At 31.9% G+C, this 25,993-nt stretch overlaps 3 protein-coding genes across 3 annotated transcripts; 2 read left to right on the top strand and 1 right to left on the bottom strand.

Annotated features, from left to right (window-relative positions):
• Positions 1 to 1,334: 1,334 nt before the first annotated feature.
• Positions 1,335 to 4,063, top strand: LOC133038932 (uncharacterized). The gene is made up of 2 exons (XM_061117590.1): positions 1,335 to 2,495; positions 3,021 to 4,063. Exons 1-2 carry the CDS (start codon positions 1,695 to 1,697, stop codon positions 3,969 to 3,971), a joined length of 1,752 nt encoding a protein of 583 aa, XP_060973573.1. The 5' UTR covers positions 1,335 to 1,694; the 3' UTR covers positions 3,972 to 4,063.
• Positions 4,064 to 14,986: 10,923 nt separating this feature from the next.
• On the top strand, positions 14,987 to 17,800 carry LOC115695520 (receptor-like protein EIX2). Its single transcript, XM_030622577.2, has one exon. The coding sequence runs from the start codon at positions 14,987 to 14,989 to the stop codon at positions 17,798 to 17,800; it is 2,814 nt and encodes a 937-aa protein (XP_030478437.2).
• Positions 17,801 to 18,797: 997 nt separating this feature from the next.
• Positions 18,798 to 25,187, bottom strand: LOC115695860 (uncharacterized). Its single transcript, XM_030622948.2, has 9 exons — positions 24,339 to 25,187; positions 24,008 to 24,157; positions 23,562 to 23,714; positions 22,793 to 22,861; positions 22,630 to 22,692; positions 22,428 to 22,532; positions 21,638 to 21,820; positions 20,168 to 20,559; positions 18,798 to 19,549 (listed from the first exon to the last, which is right to left on the bottom strand). Exons 1-9 carry the CDS (start codon positions 24,994 to 24,996, stop codon positions 18,929 to 18,931), a joined length of 2,394 nt encoding a protein of 797 aa, XP_030478808.2. The 5' UTR covers positions 24,997 to 25,187; the 3' UTR covers positions 18,798 to 18,928.
• Positions 25,188 to 25,993: the final 806 nt, after the last annotated feature.

Raw genomic sequence — 25,993 nt, 5'->3', positions numbered from 1 at the left:
TTTTTCTTCTTTAACTAATTACCAAAAAAATTAAAAAAGCTTCTTGCAATAGTACTTTAAATATTCCATAAGTTTTTGTATAATACCATTAAGTTCAAACAAAATATTTGAACTTTCAAGCAAAGCAAAGAACTAAAGTTCAAAACAGCTTTTTACTATAAGTATGAAAAAAAAAAAAAATATCATCCGTACAATAAAATATTTAAACCTTATTTTTGGCATAGTAAAATATTCGAAATTTATTGAAAATTTATAAGTAGCCCTAAATAACTACAATGTACGCAATCATTCAAAAAATGCTAAAAATCTCTCATAAATACCGAACTAAATGGGTCCACCAAAACACCCTTTTAACGGGTGTACACATACGTAGACTTTTACTTAATATATATAAGGATGCACTTTTAATGGCTATTACCCATCAATGCGTATTATTAAAAAATTTTGAGTTTCCATTCTTAATTTTGCGATCTAATTATAAAATATCTCTTATTTTTATATTATATGAGTTGGGAGTGTTTAGGTGAGAGAGATGAAAAGAAATTGAGTTTGATTTCGATATACATATATATTGTAGAAACATATTTTTGATAGTGTCGAAAAAAGAGTTTTTTTTTCAAAAAAAAAAAATTAAGTAGTGAAATAAAGTACATAAAATCAAATTCTCTTTTATTATTGACTATTGAATTAAAATCTAATAATTTAATATTTTTTAAATTGATATTTATAGTTATTATTTTTTAGTAACTATCAAATTACCCATTGAAAAACTTAGCTATATAATACATACATACTATCATAAATATAGGGATATGATTTTGTCCCGTTATTATACTTTCACGGATTGTAATTCGTGATGTACGGCAGCCGTCCGATGAGGGAGTTATTTGATCTGACGGCTGAGATTGATCTAGGGGTAATTAGGGTTAAAAAGTAGAAACGTACCCTGACACTCATTTCATGTACCCTGAGACCCATCTAATGTACCACGGAATACATTCCGTGAAAGTACATCATTGGACAAAATCATATCCCTATAAATATATATAAAATATATGTTTATTTTGTTAACTGCAATTATAGAATAGTTTCACCACTATATACAATAGCTATATATAGATCAAGACTCAGCAATGGTGAAAGAGAGAGAAAAAAGAAAAAGAAAAAGAAAAAGAAAAAGAAAAAGAAAAAGGAAAAGGAAAATGAAAAGGAAAAGGAAAAGGAAAAAGAAAAAGAAAAAAGAAAAAAAAAAGAATAAATTAATTATTTAGTTCAAGTTATCTAATATCTACTATACATATATATATATATAATCTCTGCTCCAATATATTAGCAGGCCAAAAACAAAAACCAAGAAAAATTGAGAGAGTCATAATAATGTCTCATTATCTTAAACATCAAAATCATCCCCATCGATTGAAACAAATTGATGATATAGGAAATAGGTACGAAAGAGCTCAACTCTACTGCAGCCTATGTGGGCTTATGATTCATCGCAACATTATATGCTATGTTTGCTCAACATGGTGTGTCTATTCCCTCCATAAATCATGTGCTGAGTTGCCGCAATACGTTGATCATGGGCTGCATCCTCACCATGGTCGTCTAATGCTTGGTAAAAGATCATCAGACCACACAACTACATGTTATTACTGTGACACTTCTTTTCAAACCCAACAAACTCTTGCTTACAAATGCACTCAATGCTCTCTCCACATGCATACTACATGCGCTCTGATTCCTACGACGATAAAGACAACAATGTTCGATATTTCTGCCATCAGCGTCCGATGAATCTAGTTCATGAACATGATGATTCCAAAAATCATGCTAAGTGTTTTGTGTGTCAATCAGTATTTTCGAATTCATCATCAGCCGCCTATTCTTGCTCCTCGCCATATTGTAAGAATTTTCTTCATTACTCTTGTGCAAATTTTCAATCCAAAATTAATCAACATCCTTCTCATCATTCACACCATCCTCTCATACTTCAATTCAGTAAGCCTCGATCTTGCAATTTATGTTGTAAGAAAAATCGTAGGCTTATTTTCAGATGTGATCGTGGGTGTAATTTTAATTTGTGCACAAATTGTGTTGTTCTTAATAGAATGATAAGATGTCAAAGTCATTATCATTTATTATGCTTTGTGGAGAAAGCATCTTATGAAGGTGTTTGTCATGCTTGTCAAAAATCGTATACACAATGGAGTGGTCATCATCATCTTATTCCTAACGAAATTAATCAAACAAAATCCTTCTTATTTCGTTGCATGGAATGTAATTTTAACCTCCATTTTATATGTGGTCCCTTGCCATTTATTATTAAATACGATTATCATATACATGCTTTGACTCTTGTTGATCATTTAAGTGATGAAGATCATTATGATGAATTATATTGTGATGTATGTGAACAACCAAGGCATCCATTCTTTCGTGTTTACTACTGTAAAGAATGCAACTACACTGCTCATATTCATTGCCTATTTGATGAGGTAATTATCAGATTATTTAAATTATATATATAATTATATATATATATATTACATATTTTACATTGCTATTTGATAAAATGTTTTATTATTGGTTACCATTTTAAATATTATATTTATTAAATCGAAATGTATAGCACCCAATTAACAACGGTTTTCCACTTCACTACAAAAAAAAAGTTATTTTTAGTAATAATATTTTAGTCATAATATAAATTTTTAGTGACTAAATGTGACTTTTAGTCACAACAAAAAGTTACTTGATATTTAGATACAAGTTAGTTTCAGTTTTAGTCACAATAAATTATAGTTTTTGTAACTAATATATTTAGCCACAGATATTTCAGTCACAATCTAAGAATTATTATTTATAATTAGTCACAATTTTTTTTACTTTTAATAGCAAGTTTTGTTGTGACTAAAAATGAGATTTTTTGTAGTAACTTATGGTGCTTGGCAGCTTAAGGTGTCCCTTTAGCATTTCTGATTTTAAAATACTATTAATTAATTGTATATGCATGCCAACAGATAATGAAGGTGATAAAAAGGGATAGTAATGATGACGTGAAGTTAATGGCCTTTGGAGAGACTAAATGGACTGAACAAATTGACACAAAAAATGCAAGCGAACAAACCCTCGAAGAGTTTCTGAGCGAAACCCTAACTAATCAAGACAAGAAAATACTGAATAGTCCCTTTGCCTATCATCTTTCATCACATGACAAGACTCTTGTAGATGCACGACATAGCTTTTACGAGCGAAATACTTCTCCTCTATTCGATCATCAATTGCGATTAATTGAAAATATTTACCAAGTGTGTCGTTTTCCTTCTTTTAGCTCAGGCGATTTTCAGAACTTTTGGAGGAAGCTTCAATATTATCGGCCTAAAGAAGGGTTGAAAGTTGATGAAGAGTACTTAAGACAAAAGATTGTAGATATCAATGGTTACAAGGTACCAATTACATTAGCCCATATCTTAAACACTTTGTTCCACCAATATGGAGAGTCTCATCTATTTGGTAAATGGGTCTCAAAACAAACAACTGGAGTAAAGAGTGTATTGGCTACAACATTGTGTGTTGTTTGTGACCAAATATGTAGGACTAAGATTGAGGATGTGACAGCAATTTCTCTTAAAAATTGGTATTTTTACCTTAATGCTATTACAGGAACAACATTCACAAATCAGATGTGTCCTAGTAGTTTCATCAACAAAGTTGTTAAGAGATTTTTTTGGTTTGAAGCAATTAGATATGAAAAGGAGGTTGATGAGAAACTAGAGTTGAAGATAAAAGACTTGGAAGCTGAATTAGAGAAATACAAAAAGACACATGACACATTCAAAGTACAAATGTCTAAGAGTTTGGAGAAAGTTGAAGATCGTATAAGTGATGCCTTGAGATTGAAAGGAAAGAATGTTGATGAAATAATTAGTGTTTCTCAACTTCTAGAGACTGACTACTACTATAATATATAGATTAATTTCGTTGATTTCTTAGCTCTATTTATGTAATACTTGATGTTTGTATTTTTTGGGGTGGACATTTAAGAAGCAAAACATTATTCCTATATGAAGCTGAATTATTAGAAGTTTTGGTTGTGTTTTCAGTTTTTAGTTTTTAAAATTGTATTTTTAAAAGTAAGAATAGAAAATAGCTTTTTATAATTTTAAAAATTTAATGATTTTTGGCTCAAGTTTTTTAAACTATTTTTAGATATTTTTTTACAAAAAAATAATAAAATCAATATTCTACACCATACTATGACATGAACCCATCCAACTCTAAACTGAACCCCGAACCCGAACCTGAATTCTAACCCAGACCTGGACCAGGTCCCAGACCCCAAACCCAAACTCGGACCTACGTTCAGGTCCACGTCCGGTATTGGGATCCGAGTCTTAGTCTGGGTTAGGTCGGGATCCGGGTTCGGAGTCCAGTTCCAAGTCTGGGTTTGGGTCCAAGTCTAGGTCTGGGGTCCAGGTCGGGTCTGGGGTTCGAGTCGGGCCCAGGCCGATTCAGGTCACGGTCGGGGTCCAGGTCGGGTCCCGAGTCCGAGTTTGGGTTCGTGGTTGGGGTCCGAGCCCAGGTTGGGGTCTGTCCCGGGTTCGAGTCTAGGTCAGGTCTAGGGTTCAAGTCGGGTCTGCATCGAGGTAGGTTCGTGACGGGTCGGGTCGAGGTCGAGATATGGGTCCGGGTCTCGGGACCGAGTTTGGGTCCAAGCAAGTCTGGGTCTAGGTCAAGTCCCGAGTTTGAGTTTGGGTTCGGGGTTCGAGTTTGGGTCCAGGCCCTGGTTGGGATTATAGCCCAGGTTGGGGTCCGTCTCGGGTCTCAGTCTGGGTTGGGGTCCAGGTCGGGGTTGGGGTTAGGGTCGGAATTGGGGTCAGGTCGAGGTCAGGGTTTGGGGTCGAGGTCCAGGGTTTGGGGTCCAAGTATGAGGTTCGAGTCTGGGGTCTAGGACCGGGTCCAAGTTTGAGGTTCGAGTCCGTGTTGGGGTTCGGGTCAGGTCTAGGTCCGAGTCGGTCCGGGTCTGGGTCAAGCTCAATTTAGGTTCGGGTCTGGGTCGGGTCAAGTTTTGCGAGTCTAGGGTCAAATCTCAAGGATGGGTCAGGGTTAAGGTTCGGGTCCGGGTCTGGGCCAGGGTTCAGGTCGAGGTTCGAGTTTGACCCACCGGGTCTGGGTCGCGGTTCGAGTCCTACCCGGGTCCAGGTCTAGGTCTAGGTCCAAGTTGGGGTCTGGTTGTGAGTTCAAGTTCAATATTCAAGGTCCGAGGTCTGGATTTGGGTCCGGGTCTGGGTTTGGGTCTGGGTCTGGGGTCTGGGTTGGGGTCTGAGGTCAGGGTTTGGGATCTGGGTCCGAGTTTCATGGTTCAAGATCCGGGTCTGGGTTCCATGGTTTTGGGATTCGGGGTCTGGGGTTCGGGTTCCATGGTCCAGGGTCCAGGGTCCAGTGTCCGGGTATGTGAGCAAAATTGTAAAATATAATATGTTAGACAAAAAAATTATTTTTGAAAATTAAAAACTATATTTTGATGTTTTCTATTTGATAGTTTTTTAAACTCAGTTTTTAAAAAGTTTTTTTTAAAATTTGGTAAAATGACCCCTATAATTTTTTAAAAGCTATTTTCTGTATTTAAAAATTGAAAACATTTTTTAAATTATGAAGTCAAGCAACCCCCTAACCTCTGTAGTGTCTAAAATCAATTGGATCAAATCTCTTCTATCTGAACTTCAAGTGACTTTGCCTACGTACTCCTCCTCTCATCTCGTGTGACAATCTCAGCACCATCCTTCTTGCTGCAAATCTTGCTCTACATGCTAGAACCAAACATATTAAAATTAATCTCTACTTTTTTACGAACAAAGTGATTCAAAAAGAGATTTTGCTTCATCATGTACCTATAGAACATCAATTAGCAAACTCTCTTATCAAACAAATTTTCAACTCTAAGTTTCCTTTCTTAAGAGACAAACTTAGTGTGGTATGTTCTACCACACTAAATTTGAGGGTGCCTGTTAAGGAAACTAGTCATGTTAAGCTTACTGAGTTGTCCAATACAGCTTATGATATTGGTTAGAATTAGTTTAGGTTGATTAAGTTTGTTTTGTCTGTTAGTACTGATGTAGCTACTAACTGTTTTTCATTAGCAATTCTCTCCTGGTGTATTCTCCATTTATATAAACATTTGCATCAGTTTCTTTAAAGTTAAAAAAGATTTTCCTCACTCTGTTTTCCTCTTTCTTAAGAGAACATACACCCTTCCAAGCTACTTGTCCTAGACCTGAGCTAATTGTATTTTCTATTTATAGGAAGGATCTACGTATAGATTCCATTTTTTAGCAGCTTTTTTGGTATTAATATTATTCCATTTATCATATTAATAATTTTAAATATGATAAGCATTTGTTGATGTCAACCTGTTGGATGTCCCAATGGTTGGAGGTAGCCAAGGCAAGAATGACACAGATGGTGGAGCTTTTGACAATGGGGTTGAATGCCTTAAAGAAATCAACTCTGGGCTTTTGTTGGAATCCTTTCGCGACAAGTTGTGCTTTGAGACGCTGGACAGTGCCATTTTGGTTAATTTTTTTACAAAAAAGCCATTTGTTTTCAACAACGCTCATACCAGGTAGTTGTGGGACAAGGATCTAGGTCTTATTTTTTCACAAGGCGTAGAATTCGTTATCCATGGCTGCCTTCCATTTCGGTAGGGAAAGGGCTTGTTCAGCGCTGACTGGTGCAGGGTCAGCGAGTAAGGCCAAGGGTGATGAGGAGAAGGCATGAAACACACGACGCTTGCGTATCCCAGCCTTGGCTCTGGTGATCATGGGGTGTGACGGTTGGGGAGGTGGGGTGGGTGATTTGGTGAAAGGAGAGGTCTGCTGTGATGAGGCTGATGGAAACGATATGGGGGATAAGGGTAGGTTGATGTGAATTGGGATGGTTGAGTAAGATGATACTGATGGTGATTTTGAGGATGAGGTGGCTACTGGTGTCTCATGTAGTGGGGAGGCAATGGGAGTTGAAGGTTGTGATTCTTGCTGGGATGGTGAGGTAGGGACTATATCATCAAACATCTGGCCATTTGCATGTTCTGAAGTCACAGTGGAGAGGTACGAGAGCCATTGGGGATATTGACTTGGGCGGAGTGAAGTGTCTGTGTGTGCAGAGGGGTAAGGGAAGCCTTTGGCAAAAGGGTATTCAGTCTCATCAAAAGAGACATTGTTGGCGATGTAAACACAGCCAGAGGGGTGTAGGCACACGTAACGTTTGTGACTCGGACTGTAACTGATGAATACCCACTTAGCATAACAAAATTGGAGTTTGTTGGTGTTGTATGGTCGAAGGTATGGGTAGTAGGCACATCCAAATGCTTTAAGGAACCTATAGTTAGGTGTGAGACCGAAGAGTTTTTGTATGGGACATTTGTAGTGTAAGACAGGTGTGACAAGATGGTTAATTAGGAAAGTGGCTGTTTGAAATGCTTCCCACCAGAAACGTTGTGGCATGCTAGAATGGGCTAGGAGGGTCAAGCCTGTTTTGATAATATGTTGATGTTTCCTTTTGGCCTTGCCATTTTGTTGGTGAGTATGGGGGCACGGGGTGTCGAAACTTGACCCCAATGATTTGAAGATACAGTTCAAAGGTGCGATATTCTCCTCCCCAATCCGTTTGAACAGTTTTTATGGTGGTGTTAAGTTTGTTTTTTATTTGAGTTTGGGAGGTCTTTAATGTGGATAAGGCTTCATCTTTGGTTTTGAGTGGGAAAACCCATGTGTAGCGGCTGTAATCGTCGATGAAATGAATGTAATAACGGTAGCCGTGTCTAGAAATTGTGGGTGATGCTTCCTAGATGTCCGAGTGTATTAACTCAAGAGGTTGTTTAGTTTCTTTGAGTGATGTAGTCGTGGATTGACAGGGATCCTTTTTTTAGAGATTGGAGTTGAAATCTTAGCTGAAGTATGCGGGCTCTAGATTGAGTGGCAAAGAGGGTTTCAAGGAGGGACCATAGTTCATGAGATAATCGACAATGGAGGACATGGCCTAGCATAGCTTCAGAGATGGAGTTAAGCAGCCAGCTTAAAATGGCTTGGTCAGTACGAATCCAAATGGTGTAGTGAGGGTTTACCTGTCTTGGTATGTTGGGGTTTGGTTCGTCTTGTGCATCGAGAAACTGGGGAAGGCATGCTCTGGTGCCAAACAAGAATTCGTCGAGGTTGTGAGCACAAATAGCTGGTACAACCTGGGATCACCAATATAGGTAGTTGTCCTGATCTAGGCGAATAATGATAGGAGCAGGAGGCTGGTGCAGCGGTGCTGGTAGAGCTGGTGCGAAGACTGGAATTGGGGCTGCTGGAGCTGGAGAAGGAGGAGCATCTACGGCTTGGTTCCTCGAATTTTTGACTGAGGAATTGCCTTGGGACACCGGAGAAGCCATCGGCTTTGATACCAAATCAAAATAAAAATAAAAGACAACAAAGGAAAAACAGAGATAATATTGTGATATTGATTGTATTGATTCATCTATAATTATATCAATCATTACACAGGTGTATTTATAGTACAAAAAAGGAGAATAATTCTGTAACAATAAAATATTCTCTATCAATATGATTGGCTCCTTAGGATAATAGAATCCCATGAAATGGGAAATAGTCTATGATAGCACATTAAGGAGGAGAATAATCAGGTGTGGACGACTGCTCTTTTTCTAACACTTGGATCTATCAAATAATAGATTTTTAGGAAGAATTCCTACTGGTACTCAATTACAAAGCTTCAATGCTACTGTATATGCCATGAATAAATTATCTTGATCCAAATTCTCTAGATCAAGAATTATCTTGTTGAAATCATCTAAATGATCTTCAACAGTCTTGCCTGAAATCATCTTAAAAGCATACAGCTTTTGCTTCAAGAACAATCGATTGGCCAGAGATTTTACCATGTATAAATTCTCTAACTTGAGCCAAATTCCAGCAGCTGTTGTCTCCTTCAAAACCTCCCTAAGTACTCGATCTCCCAAGCTGAGAGTAATGGCACTGTGTGCCTTTTCGAGTATCTCTGTTCTTTCCTTCTCAGGCAGAGTAGTAGGCATTTTCGATTCCCCCAACAATGCACCTTGCAAGCCTTGTTGAACCAGTAAGGCACGCATCTTGACTCGCCATAAACTGAAATCATTCTTCCCTGTAAACTTCTCAAGATCAAACTTTGCATTTCCCATCTTCTTGGATCGACTCCCTTGAATCTTGAAACCACAATCTTATGATTCTTGGACTCCAAGCTCTGATACCACTTGTTGGAGATCAATGCATGTTGATCTTGTTCAACTTCAGCTTGAAACCAAAGACAACTCACGCACACATGAACATAAACACACACACACACACACACACACACACACACACACACACAGAGAGAGAGAGAGAGAGAGAGAGAGAGAGAGAGAGAGAGAGAGAGAGAGAGAGAAAGAGAGAGAAAATAAGTAAAATGAATGATCTTTATTGAGTAGTAAAAGTGTTGAATACAATGCAATAACAGAAATGGATTGAGATATTTATAAAGCATATCCCAAGATACAAAACATAAGGATACACGCGAGGTTACCAAATATAGTTAGTTAACGATTTGTTAACTAACTGACAAGGACAAAAATAGTAAGTGACACCTAATGACTAAGACACACCATACAACACGCCCAGTAAGATGAATTATGTAGGACATAACCCCCCAACTAAATAACCTAGCCATAAGTATAACAATATCACAATATCAAATTCAATTCATACCATGCTTGCATACATATATCAACACATCATATCACCTATTATTATCACATACGATATAACATCATGTCACAGTGTAATCTTAATGCATGCTATACTCACACACATAACACAGTATCTTATCGCACATTGTTCTCACATACGATAATCTACTCCCACTCATGTTGATTAGACATGAAGTATAACCTGCCCTGCCTTATGTTGTTCTCACACTCGGTATCCAATAGGGCAATCCCTTATCGCAAGTTGTACTCACCCATAATAGGATAACCTACAAGTTAACACATACAAGCAGCCAAAAATATATTCTGCAGTGCTATGCTCACACCAGCAGCAGAAAACCTATCCTATAAATTCTCACAGTAAAAACAGTCAAAAGTCTTATCACTATCATATACTAACAATACTAACATAAACAACAATTCATAGTACAAAATCTTATAAACACATGAACATCAAACCCACAATAAAGTCGTATATTTCAACATACCACTACTACAAAATGGGTATTTAGCTTCCCTTTTTTCAACTCATTTTATAAAAAGGGAAGCTAAAGGGTGTAAAAATACTCGATTATTGAAAATTAACCTTTAGAGGCATTTTTTTTATAAAAACCGTAGGTATAGAATTACATTAATTATACCATTTTGAGTCGGTTATATGAAATTACATTATATAAACGACATTGGGTTATATGAAATAACCCAATGGCGTCGGTCAACCGACGCCATAGGGTTATATAAAAAACCCTATCGCGTCTGATATCATCATCTTCTTCCTCACGATCGAACCCACAACCCAGGGAACCCAAAACCCTCACCAACCACCACCTCCGCCACCCCCTTTTTCTCCTATTTCTCAACCATTTGAGCCAATTTTTTTTAAATCTTCCATTTTCGATACTTAATCCCATACACCCAAAAAGTTTTAATTTTTTACCCTCTTTAAGTGTCATCCGAACCCAATAGAAAATAGTGGGTATATATAACTCCGGCCACCATTATTTGTTGGGAAAACATTGAATCTCAACATCCTTTAAGGTATAAATATAGTTTCTATTCATTTTTATAATGTACATTATTTTATTTTTGGTTTCTGTAAATTATTTTTTGGATTATTTTCATATTAGTAATATTGTTGTGTTGTATGTGTATAGTGCCTGGATTTTTTGCAGAATTGCTCGTCGGATTGCACTTATAAGGTAAAAATTTAAACCTCAATATATAGTATATATATGTATTTTTGTATTTTATTAAATATGTGTACATATTGTGTGTAAATACAATTTGTAATTGTATTGTATATATTCTAAGTAATATATATATTTATTGTGAATGAGAATGACATTGGAGGGATTTAATTAGTTTAGAAATAAAAATTTTAAAATTGAATTAGTGTGGGATATAATTGATTATATATATGTATGTATAATTTAGTAAATAAGTAACTTGTTACTATTTTTTATAACTATAGTAAGTAATGAAATAATTAATTTTACAATTTCGTTGTATTTTTTTTATATTGTAGGTTCGGCATAATTTTGTGTTGATCGCATTCGAGCTTGCATATATAGGTATATACTTTAACTAACTTTTTCTTATTATATAATTAATTATCAATGCATGTTAGTTGAGTTTGAATATCTTAAATAACAAACAATATACATATATATAAACTAATATAAATTTTTACTTTTTTTAACAGTTTGGGGATAAGCGGCAATACAATCCAAAAACTAAATTGTTACCAATATAGCGACAGTGGATCAAACGATTGATGGCGGTGATTCACGATGACGATTGATGCTGAAAGGCCCAAGAACTTTTCTTCCCAAGGTTATTTTTTTAAGTTAACTTGTAGTTAGATTTATTAACTTGTTATACTTGGACTAATTTTACAATATTTGTGTAATAATTAATTACTTCTATGAAATGAAATTAGGTATTTTGGCAAATTTTAAAATTAATTTAAATAATATTTGATTTACCTTTTAAAAAAATAAATATGTAATTCAAATTTAAATTAAATAAAATAATATGTAATTTAAATAAATTAAATAAAATTAAAAAAAAAACTGAAATTCGGGTATATATGGCGTCGGTTCCTACGCCATATATGGCGTCGATTATTAGCTAGGAACCAACGCCATATATATCCCTATGGCGTCGGTTCCTAGCTAATAACCGATGCCATAGGGGTATATATGGCGTCAGTTGTTCACAACCCTATAGTGTCGCCCTTATCAGCGTCGGTAGCGAATTTCGCTAAAACTGACGCTGAAAGGCCACAAAAACTGCCTCTAAATGTGGTTTTTGTAGTAGTGTACACTCTGTGCACAGATGTCCACTCTTCTTACCTCAATTGCTAAGTATATCCTTTCCTCTCCCTCAAACCTCTCACCGAGTTTCTTTGATAAGGACAAGATCCTAAATCCAATAAAACACAATAACACTTAAAATATATTCAAGGATAACATAAGATTAACAATGAAATCTACATCAAACTACACAGCACATAGGCCAATTTCACTTGCATGACACACCAAACACAATCATTTATCACTATGATTCACACCAACACTTTGCATGTACTCATATGAACATTTTTAACGTAAAACATGAATTCATACAAATACTTTTTACGTAAAATTTTACTAAAATATTATTTATTAACTAAATATGACATTAGGTAATTATTTACCAAATTTAGAAGATATCACATTTTTTAACCATTTATACAGATCATAAAATATATCCAATATGCTTAAAAATATGTGTGAATACTACCCATATGATTATATATATAGTCCTAATCCTAATATAACCCTAAATCAACAACTTAAAATTTTAAAAAAATAATATATATATATATACATGCATATCGCACGTACGTATTAATAATAATAATGATAATAATAAACTAAAAAAATATGCTATAATATATTTACCCATATTATTATTATTAATATACCTATAATTAATATTCACAAATAATTTAATTATTTATCTAACATTATTATACACACCCTCAAAATAAAATAAAAATAAAAGAAATTTAATTGTCACTAAAAAAAATCTCATAATACTCCACTAAACTTATAAATATTTAAAATGATAAATTATCTCCATTAGCAAACAAAATAAATTAAGTATAGAAAATAAATTACCCTTCAAGAAAAGCGGATATTATAAATAAAGTGTCTAATTTTCTTTGTCATGTATATGATGAAGATAATTTAGAATTTTAACTTAAATGATAATTAATTATGAACAACGTTGATAATTTGTGATAATTTTTAATTTTAATTCTATTTATGAAGAGCATAACTTTTTATAATTTGTGATAATTTTTGGAGACTTTTTTATATTTGAAGATACTATACTATAAAAACACTACAACGAAACAAGCATATAATCTAACTAGCCTTCATTTATATAAACTATAAAGTTACATTTTATACTTTATTTATTTAATGAAACCTTAAATGATATCATAAGATTCATATATACATCATCTAAAGCCTTACAAAAAAAAAATATACATTATCTAAATAAATTCATACAACTAAGTATATACGTAAACTCATTCTAATATATATATATAATATATAATATATATATATATATAAAAATCAATATACACATAATTTTCGAAAGTTATTTGTCCATGATCATGAACAATATTATATAGAAACTATTTCCATTACTAGTACTAACACTATAGCCAATAAACTCAACGAAAAATTTTACGTTTAGTCACAACAAAATTTGTGATTAAAATAAAAAAAAATTGTAACTAATTATAAATTATCATTCTTATGTTGTGACTAAAAGGTCCGTTGCTAAAAAATATATATTAGTTACAAAAATTACAATTTGTTGTGACTAAATGTGTTTTTAATCACAATACTTATTCGGACTAAAATTAAATTAGTGAGAACTTGTATCTAAATACTATATTTTAATCACAAGTAATTTTTTGTTGTAACTCAAAGTCATATTTAGTCACAAAAAAATTATGTTAAGACTAAAAAATTATCAGTAAAAATAGCTATTTTTTGTAGTGTCAAGTCAAGTCAAGCTCTCAGTCTCTACTCTAGACTTTTTTGTTTTTAGCCATAATAATTCAAAAATCTAAACTGATCATATACTAGAAAAATACCAATTTTACTTAAATTTATATAAAAATTATTAATGTTTACAGAATAATTGTTCTCCAACCCCAAAATATAAGTTATATAAAATTGAGTTGTAATTTGTTCTACTTAAAAGACTTTGAATTTATAATGAGAGGTTGACTTGACTTGAGTTTATATATGAAAAATTTAACCAAAATTTTGAAAAAATTTACTTGACTTAAAAAAATTTACGTACGAATGGCGTAGCTCACGCACTAACATAGTTTATTACTAATTTTTTAGGGGGAGAAATTTAAAAAGATGCTTGTCCTCGTTTCTTATGTGTTCTTGGAAATAATCAATTAAAAAAAAATTGAGGATAATTCTTTCCAAACTAGCCGATTTTGTTATGGTGACATGCCAATAATTAATTAATAGATTTATAAAAGAATAAAAAAATATTAATTACTAATTATTACTTGTTTTATAATTAGCTAGTTTTATCTTTACAACACAAAGTCCATTTAATGGGTACAACTTTTTTGTTTTTTAGTAAATCAATAATGATAGGAAAATTCATTTATTCAATTATTTGTCAATAAACATATTTTGATGTGAAATAACATATAAGATCAGAAGATTCAAAATTATTAATTTTGTGGTACACATCGAGCAATAATAAAACCAAATTTCGAATATTAGAATTATTTTATATACATTTCCTCCTATTAATATTAAGGCGCTTTTTTATTTGTAAACGTATAAGTACGTAGACGTATATAGAATAATTCCCCTAATATTAAACCATAATATAATTCAAAAATCTAAATAAGTAGACGTATACGTACGTAGATGGTTGAGAAGAATTATCCAACCCCAAAATATAAGTTATATAATTGGTCATTTTATGTGTCAATCAAATAGCTGGAAATTTTTTTCATGTGAAAAGAATCATCAAAGTTTCCTCTTGTTATTAAAAATATTAAATAACTCATCATGTTATGCTATAAATAGAATACTAGCTATCAGTTAAGGCAAAACCCACAAATTTCAAATATTATCTTATAGTGTGTGATGTGTGAGAATGAATATGAGTATTAGTATTGTATTGGGATTTTTGCTCTTGCTTTCCATAGCTACAAATGTGAGTAGTAATAGACCCCAATGCATACCCAAAGAGAGAGAGGCTCTCCTAAAGTTTAAGACCACTTTAACTAGTCCTAAAGGTTATCTCTCCTCTTGGTCTAATAGTAGCACCACTCAAAATTGTTGCAAATGGTTGTTCATCACTTGTGATGACCAAACCAACCATGTTGTTTCCATTGTTATTGGTGAAATTGTCACTACACTCGATGGCGACATTGATTCTTCGTTGGCCGAATTGCATCATTTGAAGGAATTGTACCTGATCAACATGAACATTAGTCATATTCCAATTTTTATCGGCTCTTTCAAGGAGCTTACAGATCTTTATATTTGTGGGAATCCCATCATTGGAATCATTCCTCCACAGCTTGGAAATCTCACCAAATTGGAAAATCTTTTTCTTCAAAGCACTTCTCAAATGATTATTGACAACCCTAGATGGCTCTCTCAACTCACTTCTCTCAAGGAACTCCTCTTAAGTAATTGCCAACTTCTCAAGGTACCTAATCATATTTCATCATCATCTCTTTCCCATTCAAACTATTCATTCACTTCTCTTCAAAAAATTGACATTGATGACAGTTTTATACATCCTACAACAATTACTTGGTTACTAAATTCTAGTGCTAAACTATATCATTTGGATTTATCTTATAACAACCTTAGTGGAACATTACATGATCTTCTTGGAAATATATCAAGTTCCACCAAGAATTCCTTAGAGAATTTATACTTGAGTTCTAATCAACTTGGTGGATTGATTCTTGATGACTTTAAAAACACCTTTCCGTCTTTGACTAATCTTCGTCTTGATAATAATCAGTTGGAAGGTCATTTTCCTAACCGTTTGAAAAGATTTCCCAATCTTAAAAGTCTAGATATAAGTCATAACCAATTGGTTGGATTGTTACCTGACCTTTCATCATTGCCAAATTTGGAAAGTTTCGAAGCATCCAACAATAAGTTTAGTGGTGCTTCAAGAGAGAGTATTGGAAAGCTTGATTCTTTATATTTGTTAGATGTCTCTTCAAATTCTCTCACTGGGTGTATGTCTCGTGTGCTTAATCTGCAATGTTCGAGCTTAAAGTACTTAAATTTTTCCTTTAACTCAGACATATCATTGAAATTCGATTCCAAATATTATATCCCCTCATTTCAATTGGAAACCATAAGTTTGGCTTCTTGCAAGTTAGGTCCTAAATTTCCTAATTGGCTCCAAACCCAAACATATCTCATACAGCTAGACATTTCTAATGCAAGTATTTCTGGTCCTGTTCCTAATTGGTTTCCAAATATAACTTCCAACTTGAATTATTTAAATATGTCTCACAACCTTCTTAACAACACCTTGGCCAACTTTCCACTTTCACAAGAAGTTAATGTAATAGTTGACTTAAGTTCCAACCAATTTCAAGGTTCTATCCCACCTTCTCTTCTTGTTAATGCAACCTACTTGTATCTCTCCAATAACAAGTTCAACGAATTCAGTTCTTCCCTATGTGAAGCAAAAGAGCGAGACAGGTCAACACAATTACTTGACATCTCGAATAACAATTTATTTGAAAACATTCCTGATTGTTGGGAGAATTTCACACAATTAGTTGTACTTAATTTAGGATACAATAAGTTGTTTGGAAATATCCCTAACTCTATTAATATGAAAAGTATTAAAACTTTACAATTAAGGCACAATAACTTCTCAGGAAATTTTCCTTCCTCCTTGAAATATTGCACTTCACTTCTAGTTCTAGATTTGGGGAACAATAGATTGGAAGGTCCAATACCATCATGGATTGGAGAAAAATTAAGCAACTTAGTTTTTCTTAGTTTGAAGTCAAATAAATTTGATGGAATTATACCATTGGGTCTTTGTCAGCTTACTCAAATACAAATATTAGATTTATCTTCTAATGATTTGTCAGGAGCCATTCCTTCTTGCATTAAAAATTTTACTTCAATGATTCGAGTAAATAATTCAAGGATGACCATTCCGTCAGATGTGAGATCTTCTGATGGTCCAATGCCAGACATGAGCATTTGTAGTCATTGCAGTTACAATGAGTATACATTTTCTTATGAGAATAATGCATCAATCACATGGAAAGGGGCAGAACATGAATATGTGAGCATTTTGGGATTACTAAGAGTTATTGACTTATCAAGTAACAAATTGACTGGAGAAATTCCTAGTGAAGTTACTCAACTCTCTCAGTTGGGTGCACTAAATCTATCAAGGAATAATTTGTTTGGAAAAATTCCTAGAAAGATTGGGAAACTAACCAACCTACAAGTGCTTGATTTTTCCTACAATAAAATAAATGGTGAAATTCCCACAAGCTTAGCTGAAGTATCTTCTTTAAGTTACTTGGATCTATCAAATAATCGATTGACAGGAAGAATTCCTACTGGTACTCAATTACAAAGCTTCAATGCTTCCGCATATTCCATGAACCACGGTCTTTGTGGAAATCCTCTACCAAGTTCATGCCCCGGAGATGATGATAATGAGTCTTTGTATGTTCTCACTTCCAATTCAGCTCACGGTGACGATGGTGGAGAATGGTTTGACTTGTCGTGGTTTTACAAGGGAATCGGAGGTGGATTCATCATTGGATTTTGTGGTGTTTGTGGAAACTTGTTAATCAATAAGTCTTGGAGAGCTTCCTATTTTCGATTGATGCAAAATATAGGTGACTGGCTTTATGTGGTGATCATCATTAAATGGAATTTCTTGAGGAGAAAGCTTGTTGGGCACTAACTAGTAAGTATTAATTTCTTTAGTAACTCTTTTAATTTATAAGAATATATAGTTTTAAAGATGAAAGTTTTATATAAAAATTTTTTTATTGTATTCTTTGCAGATAGATCCTATTGTGAAGATAAGAATTAAGAAGGTAAATATTTTGTACTAAATATTCTACTTTGGAGCTAAAGCACTCAAATCAACTTCTGTACTTAAATCTTTTAAAATACATTAAAATTTCACTTTCTTTATTTTTACATCAAATTTATATATTAACTTTTAGCATACTACTTTAATAATATACGTATACATATCTCTAAAAAGTTTAACTTTTAGCATTTTTTTTAATTTATATTTTTTGGATAGATATATATTATGGATTAAGATGTAAGTTCGAGATGAAATGAAGATATATCTTGAGGATGAATTAATTTGGATCTCTATTTTAACTTGTTTTTCATTTAGTTTTTCAGTTTGTTTGTGATGATCATCAATAATTTGTCAGCAACTTTTATAGCATAAAAATGTATTAGCAAAAATAAAATCTATTTTACTAATATAATACTCAGCTTTTACTAGCATAAAAATATGCTACAAAAGTTTTATGAAGTATAATTTTAGTAAGTCAAGTCAACAACCAAAAGAGTTTGACCAGAATAATTGTGTCGTACACCATACACTACAACTTACTCTTATAAAAAAATTATTTATATATAAAAATTAAAAGAAGAGCAACCTAAAGTTAATATTATGGGACTGCATGCATGTATGGGTTAAATTTTAAATTAAATTTTAACATGGTGATTGTGGGCATGCTTTTATATTTTGGTGTCATTTTTTTCTTTTTTCCTTTTTTTTTTTTTTGTTTTTTAATTATTCTAAATATTGTGTTTTTGTATGTGTTTGTGAGTGAGTGAGCTTCTTTAGCTGGTCAGGTTTGATTCCTTAAATATTTTTATGCACAATAAAACATAGTTCCCATAATTAACCCTCTTTAAAACCGTTGGGAATAACCTATTTTGTAGTACTGCTATTCTTATTACAATTACAATCCATTACATATGTTTGAGAGTACTAATTAGTGATACATAAATATATATATTTATATGTATATTTATTGCAAAACATTTTTGCCATAATGATTTAATATTCACTTGGAGCAAACAATTTTCTAGGATCACCAAAGGGACTCCAAAAAGTTGCTCTTACCAAATCAATATAGAGTGGAAATTGAGCTACTGCAAAGAAAGAAATTGGGATGAAAGTGACCGTGTAAACCGGAAAGGCGGCTACCTTAAGAGCATCTTGTAGAACAAAGAAATGGCCGGCGCAAAACGAAACAAGCATAGAAACTATGGCCAAAAACAATGAGGTGAGTCCCATCAAAAGTTTCCATGGCAAAACTTTATCGAAATCTTTCTCAGAAAATCGCGATGTGAGGATGGCTAGGAACATAACTAAAGAAGTGACCGAAAAGCAAAGAGCTATTAATGATGACACCGCGAACACATGAAATGCTGGCTCTGTTGCCATTAGAGGTTTCCCATTTTGATCACTAGTTCCGCCGGGTAGAGATGTTGATGTGGCGAAAGCAACGGTGGCGATTAGGGCTGCGACGAGGGAGCAAGACTCGGCGGTTTTTCTCATCCATTCGCTACCCGTTTCAACTAGCTTCTTGTGGTCTCTTGTGAAGATGGCTTCTGGAGTTTCTCCATTGTTGTTGTGCCCAACACAAAAATTTTCTGGCATTGAATTTTTAACAAACTGCAAGAATTCAAATTTTGATCAAATTAATATATCTCTATCTCATAAATAGTTATTTTTTGGTGACAATCATTCAATCCCAATTTAATTTTTTTATAGACTAAAAAATTAGTACTTAAATATCATCATCACTATTTTGATCTTAGTCAAAAAATAAATTATAATTTTTGTGAGTTATACTTTTAGCTACAAATTTTTTAATTAATTAACAATATAATTTTTTTTCTTTTTTTTTAAGAATAATAACATAAGTTTAGTCACAATATTTTTTTACATTTAGTCAACATTTTAAAGTGACTAAAAATAAAGATTTTTTAGTGTGATCTATTACAACTTAATTTTGAAACTATCACTACAAATAAAAATTATCTTTGATAACAATATTTTAATCACATTAGTTAAAAGTTTAGTTACAACTAAAAACACATTTAGTCACAACAATGTAACTAATGACTTTAGTCACTGACTTTCTAGCCACAACATATAAGAATGATGATTTATAATTAGTCACAACTTCTTATTTTTAATCATAAATTTTATTGTGACTAAAAGTAAAAAAAATTTATAATATAATCATTAGAAAATATTGAGGTAATACTAGTAATGATAAATCAATACCTTATTCCATTTAATTTCCCATTGCATTTGCAGAGCATCACCAGGAATAGGCCATCTTTGCATATTTTGTTGGTCAGTATTTGATGCAGCAATATGCAATGCACCATTACCGTCTTTATCAACTCTTCGAAATATACTCTCATTTTTGGAATATTTTTGAAGCAAGAACTTGTACAATTTCACTTGCTTATTCTCCAAAGCCAACAACACAACATTCTTCTCATCTTCATTGGTGTCATAAATTGCCATTGGAAATTTCTTAAGGATTCTCTTTACCATTTCTGTGATGCCATTTCTAGCTGCAATTATTATGGCTGATTTTCTCTTTTTAATCACTTCACTACTCTTTTTATCATCATCATCATCATTTCGGTCTTTACCGTTGTTTTCCGCTGCAAACCAATAATCTTATTATTAAATTAATTATTGAAAATAATATTACTCTAATTTAAAATCATATACTTATAATTTATAAAAGTGGAAATTTTTTATTTTTATAATTTTTAAAGTATAAGTTTGTAAAAATATGATTTTTTTTTTCTCAAAAAAAATTATTTTATGGGAAATTTTGAAAAAGAAAAACAAAAGTTAAAAAATATGGGAAAAAAACAGCATAACTCCCTTATGGTAATTGGTTACTATAAGGATACCTAGTTACTTTTACTTGATTTTCACATATTTTTCTATTTTCAGACCGAGGAAAATGAGAGAAGATTACAAGATCAAAACACTTACAAAGACATAGACAGGATTAAGGGTTGGGCGAGATGTACCAACGCCTGCATTAAGGGTCGCCTAAGGGATGTAGCCCCTTTTGTGGCTACTACTTTGTGTTAGTTTTCTGTTGTTTTCGATAAAAGTTACTTATTTACCGAAAAAAAAAAACATATTTTTCTATTTTTTTCTTTAATTTTCTTATAACCTTTTTGGAAAAGAAAAGAAAAAAAGGTCATATTTTTACACAAAAAGTGTAAAAACTCCATAAAATTTGTAATTTTCCTGATAAAAGTTGAGAGATTGCTATAGGGAAATTTACAAAAATACTAGAATTTAGGTTAATTTTTACAAAAATACTGTCACACAGAAAAGTTTTCAAAAATACTGTGTTTTTATAAAACACCAGTAAAACACAAAACAAAACAACAGTAAAACAACTAAAAAAACACCAGTAGAGCACCAGTGAAAACTTAACACAATATACAGCAGTATGAAACTTATAAAAAAATAAGTAAAAAAAATAAAAAATACCGCCTGACAGTATTTTTGTAAAAAAAGGAGCAAAAGTTAATATACCATAGTTGGCCTTATAGGCTAAGACGGCCTAGGACCAACTCAGCCCAGAGACTAAAAAAAATATTTTAAAAATACATATTTTTTAATAATTTTTAAAAATATCACATATATAAAAGCCCAATAACCTAAAGGCTCACAAATCTGAGGTCAACCCTATATAAATATGTAAATAATTACCTTGATCAAATGCAAAATTTAGTTCTTCATAGTTGTTTTTATCGTGTAGATCGTCAAAATAGGGCATTTGGCCAGCATCTTCAAAGTCATAAAAGTTATTTTGTCTTAAGAGTTCATTCAATACTTGAATAGACCATGTATGCTTCTCTTTCACTTTCCTTGTATCGATAACCCATGCACGTCCTTTAAAAAAAAACACATATATATACATATAACTTTAGGGAAATTTACATAGTATACTAACTTTTGCTATTTTTTTACAAAAATACTGCCGGGCGGTATTTTTTACTTTTTTACTGTGTTTTTTTATAAGTTTCATACTGTAGTATACTGTGTTAAGTTTTCACTGGTGTTCTACTGGTGTTTTACTAGTGTTCTACTGTTGTTTTACTGGTGTTTTATAAAAACACAGTATTTTTGAAAAAATTTCCGTGTGACAGTATTTTTGTAAAAGTTAACCCAAATTCCAGTATTTTTGTAAATTTCCCTTAAAAAATATAACGGTAAATACTATTTTAGAACCTTTATTTTATACAAATTATTGATCGAATCTTATATTGATCGAACTTCAAAATAGAACATAACAATAACCTAATTAACTTACAAGTATGACTAAAGTGATAAGAGTTTTTGTATTTAATTATTTGTAGTACTAAAAATATTATTTCGTACCACACATTAATTGACATTTATAGGGTCGTCCAATTTCAATATATAATTTAACAAAACAAAAAGTTCAATTAATATAATTTACTAATATTAATTTACGATAAATATAAATATGGCGTACCTAGTCCGGTGAAAGCTAGTAGGCTCCTATGTAAAAGATTCAAAAACTTATAGAAGACAATGTAATTTTGTGGAACTATATTTGGAAATGCAACTGATTTATTTTCTGCATAAATAAAATATCATTCCAAAATAACAAATTAATTGATTATGTAATAAATATACTGAAAGATAAAAATGAGTACTAAAAATTTCCAACTCACCTTGGTTTCTTGTATCAGTAGGATTCTCTAAGTCCTTATTTTCTGGATTATTTTTTGAATTAGCTGTAATAAATATATTTATGCATATAAGCAATAATTTACAAAATAATTATAAAGAGATAGAGAGAGAATATATATATGAATTATTGGAACATTTTCTCACCTTTGTCTCCTCCAATATTGGGGTTGTTTGTATCATTTTCTTCTTCATAGCTAATTCTAAAACTAGTCACTGTAAATGGAAAATAATTATAATTAATTAGCAAAAATACCCAATTCATCATTAATGTATAAACATATCATAATTTTTCTTAAGGTACTAATCATATGTTTATATTGACATGTATTTTATAATTAGGGTCGAGTCTAGATTAAAGCGGCGTAAACTTGCTAGTAGGGTCTACTCAAATTATAGGCCCTAAAAAGGGCACATAATTATTTTCTTTTAATGATTTTGAAAATATTAGGATGTTCTTAAATATATAAAGGTTGAAATTACTTTCTTTTTTCTTATGGCCACTAAAGTTTCTGTCCTACCAGTGCCTAATAATTATGCACTTTAATCACTTTAATTATCTTAATAAAAATGCTACAATTTTATGCTAGGAAAAATCACTTTAGTAGACTTTATTTTATTAGATTCTATATAGCTAGACTTAAATTGTATGATAGGAATCACTTCACAATAAAGACATGCATGACCAATTAATTAAGTGATCATAATGATAGTTTTATGATCTCCTAGCAATATTATATAATTGTATATATAGCTTCATTAATCCTTAATTACATGTCATTTGAAAAACTACAAACTCACAATTTTTTATGCTTTTAATTAAACTCTTCCAATATTGATTGAAGTATATATAGATTGGAAACTTTTATCAATTAATCAATTATCAAATATTAAAGGTTTTTATATAATAATATACCAATTTTTAGGAACTTCCATAGATAAGCAAAAATTCTGACCAAAGTGGTGTAGTTAGATGGATACTTGATCAACTCTTCTTGTTCACCATTCATAGAACAAGTACTTCTTAATGAAGCTTCTAAATTTATCTTCAGCTTCTCCACATATATACCTAATTATTATGTCCAATTAAATTTAAAAAAAGGCAAAAATTAGTTCATGCATATATTTGATTTTATTATAATTATTTACAATATTATATAACCAATCTTGAGTTGAAATGGGTCATAATCAAAAAAGATTTTTTAATAAGCCCTTACTATAAAGATAAATGGTATTTTTAAAAATTATTAAAAATATATGCATATTTTTTGAAAAGCATTTTTTTTTATTTGGGCCCTTAAAATACTTAGGCCGGCCCTAATTATATATAATTTATTAATATATATATATTTATATACATACATTTGTACATTATTGCTTTCCAAAAATCCAACTTGATAGAGCTTCTGAATGCACAAGGCTTATTAGCTAAAATATGGAGTGGGGATTGTCCTGCTCCATTCACAGACATTGCTAATTCTTCATACAATGAAATTATTTGAAATGCCAAATCTATTAAACAAAAACAAAATAAAATGATGTTAAATTTTACACTACAAATAATGTTAGGTAACAAAATTTTAATTGACAATTAATTTTTGAGTTTAATTTCAATTCAAAATTCAATTTACAATTAAGAGCATGTTCAATGAGAATTAATTTAAAAGAAGTAATAAATTCTACTTAGACTTACCGAAGAACTCGCCATCTATAGCACAGTGTAGAACAGTATCACCATTATGCCTTCTACAACAAGTAATCGCGGTTTCAGGCCGAGTTTTCTTCAAGATTGAGTTAAGATAAAGAAAAGCGTCCTTCTTGCCATGAAGAGAAGCCAAGAAGAGAGGAGTTTCACCCATATTATTCTCAATTTCAATCAACAAAGCTGCCTGATCAGAATAGGGTTTGGTGATGGCCCGACACATAGGAATGTTCCCAATCAAAGCAGCCAAATGAAGAGCTGTATTTCCCACCTCGTTTTTTATTTCAAGAGGTTTTGAGTACATCTCTACAATTTTCTCTCCCTTTTTCACAACCACAAATCCATCATCTTCAACGGGCTCCAACCAGATATCATTCTTCTCAAGAATCTGGATTCCATTAGTCGACTTTTCTTGCTCAGCCTTTACTATTTGATTCACTAGCTTCTCAACAATCTCCTCATTACCGTCGGCCACGGCCACATGCAAGGCGGTGTAGCCAGATCTGCTGATCTTGGTGATGTGAGAAATAGGGTTTTCTGAGTATAATTTCACGACTTCTTCCCAACTCCGTTGCATGGCTCCTCTTATTTCACCAACCATCTCTTGCTTCATCTTAGCTACATTCTTAGCAATGTAGCAATTGGCCATTGTTGCCTTGTTAATGTTGATGAGTTTGGATTTTAATTATATTGTATTTGTGTGTTAATTTGAGAATTGTTCTGATCTTGCAATTTACTTTTTCTTTAACATATATTCTAGCTTATTCTTACGTGAACAATTAACTATTCATGAAATTATACTTTCCTTTTATGTCAAACTTCAGGATACACTAGTTAGAAATCATTAAGATAATATATATTATTATAAATAAATAAACATGATGAGTAATCTTTGAAGAATGTACGTCTTAAATTTATTCAACCAAGTCAAATTTTTCGTCTCATATAACTTTTTTTTTAGTTTAAAACATATTTTTATTTAGCCACAATAATAAATTACTTTTATGACGGTTAAAATATTATATTTAATTACAAATTATTGCTATTATATTTTTAAAGTAAGTTATAAGTCGTGATTAATTTTAAGTTAGTTCAGATTTTTGCTTCTCGAATTTTAGTACATACCAAATTATGTCGCTGAACTTCTTTTTAAGTCATTAATTAAAAAAAAATTCTGAACTATTGAGATTATTAAATTCAATGACTTATCTTCAATCCGGTTCAATTGTATTACTAACACAGTGATTGCCCATGTAGTATTAAATCATGTACCCTCTAAATTTTGATATACTAAATTGTGTCTCTCAAACTTTTACAAAATCGTACCCCGTGAACGTCCACGTTAGGCTTCCATTAGTAAAATTGGACAAAATTTTTAAATCCAATAATTCGGCGAAAATTTTTAACGCCTAAAAAAGTTCAGGATATAATTTGATATATTATTATATCAAAATTCGAAGGACAAACCTTAATCAACCTTATTTATTTTAATGATGATAAATATTGTTGTGACTAAAAGGAAATTTTGAAACAAAATAAATTATTATTTTTATAATTAATATTTTTTAATTACAAACTATTTAGTAATTAAATAGTTACAATTATTTTTTTTTAGTCACAAATGTTCTACTTCTAATCAAGAATTG

Source organism: Cannabis sativa, chromosome 6, assembly GCF_029168945.1.
Source record: "Cannabis sativa cultivar Pink pepper isolate KNU-18-1 chromosome 6, ASM2916894v1, whole genome shotgun sequence".
In the NCBI taxonomy this organism is placed as follows: domain Eukaryota; kingdom Viridiplantae; phylum Streptophyta; class Magnoliopsida; order Rosales; family Cannabaceae; genus Cannabis; species Cannabis sativa.
The sequence above is the reverse complement of the archived record's forward strand: the minus strand, read 5'-3'. Positions and strand labels throughout refer to the sequence as shown.

Excerpts from the sequence above, each read along its gene's own strand:
- LOC115695520 (XM_030622577.2), top strand. The coding sequence starts at position 14,987 with ATGAGTATTAGTATTGTATTGGGATTTTTGCTCTTGCTTTCCATAGCT.
- LOC133038932 (XM_061117590.1), top strand. The coding sequence starts at position 1,695 with ATGCACTCAATGCTCTCTCCACATGCATACTACATGCGCTCTGATTCC. Across the intron at positions 2,496-3,020 it reads TTCATTGCCTATTTGATGAG|ATAATGAAGGTGATAAAAAG; the intron begins GTAATTATCAGA and ends GCATGCCAACAG.
- LOC115695860 (XM_030622948.2), bottom strand. The coding sequence starts at position 24,996 with ATGGCCAATTGCTACATTGCTAAGAATGTAGCTAAGATGAAGCAAGAG. Across the intron at positions 22,862-23,561 it reads ATGGAAGTTCCTAAAAATTG|TGACTAGTTTTAGAATTAGC; the intron begins GTATATTATTAT and ends TTCCATTTACAG. Across the intron at positions 22,533-22,629 it reads TACTGATACAAGAAACCAAG|AAAATAAATCAGTTGCATTT; the intron begins GTGAGTTGGAAA and ends TTATTTATGCAG.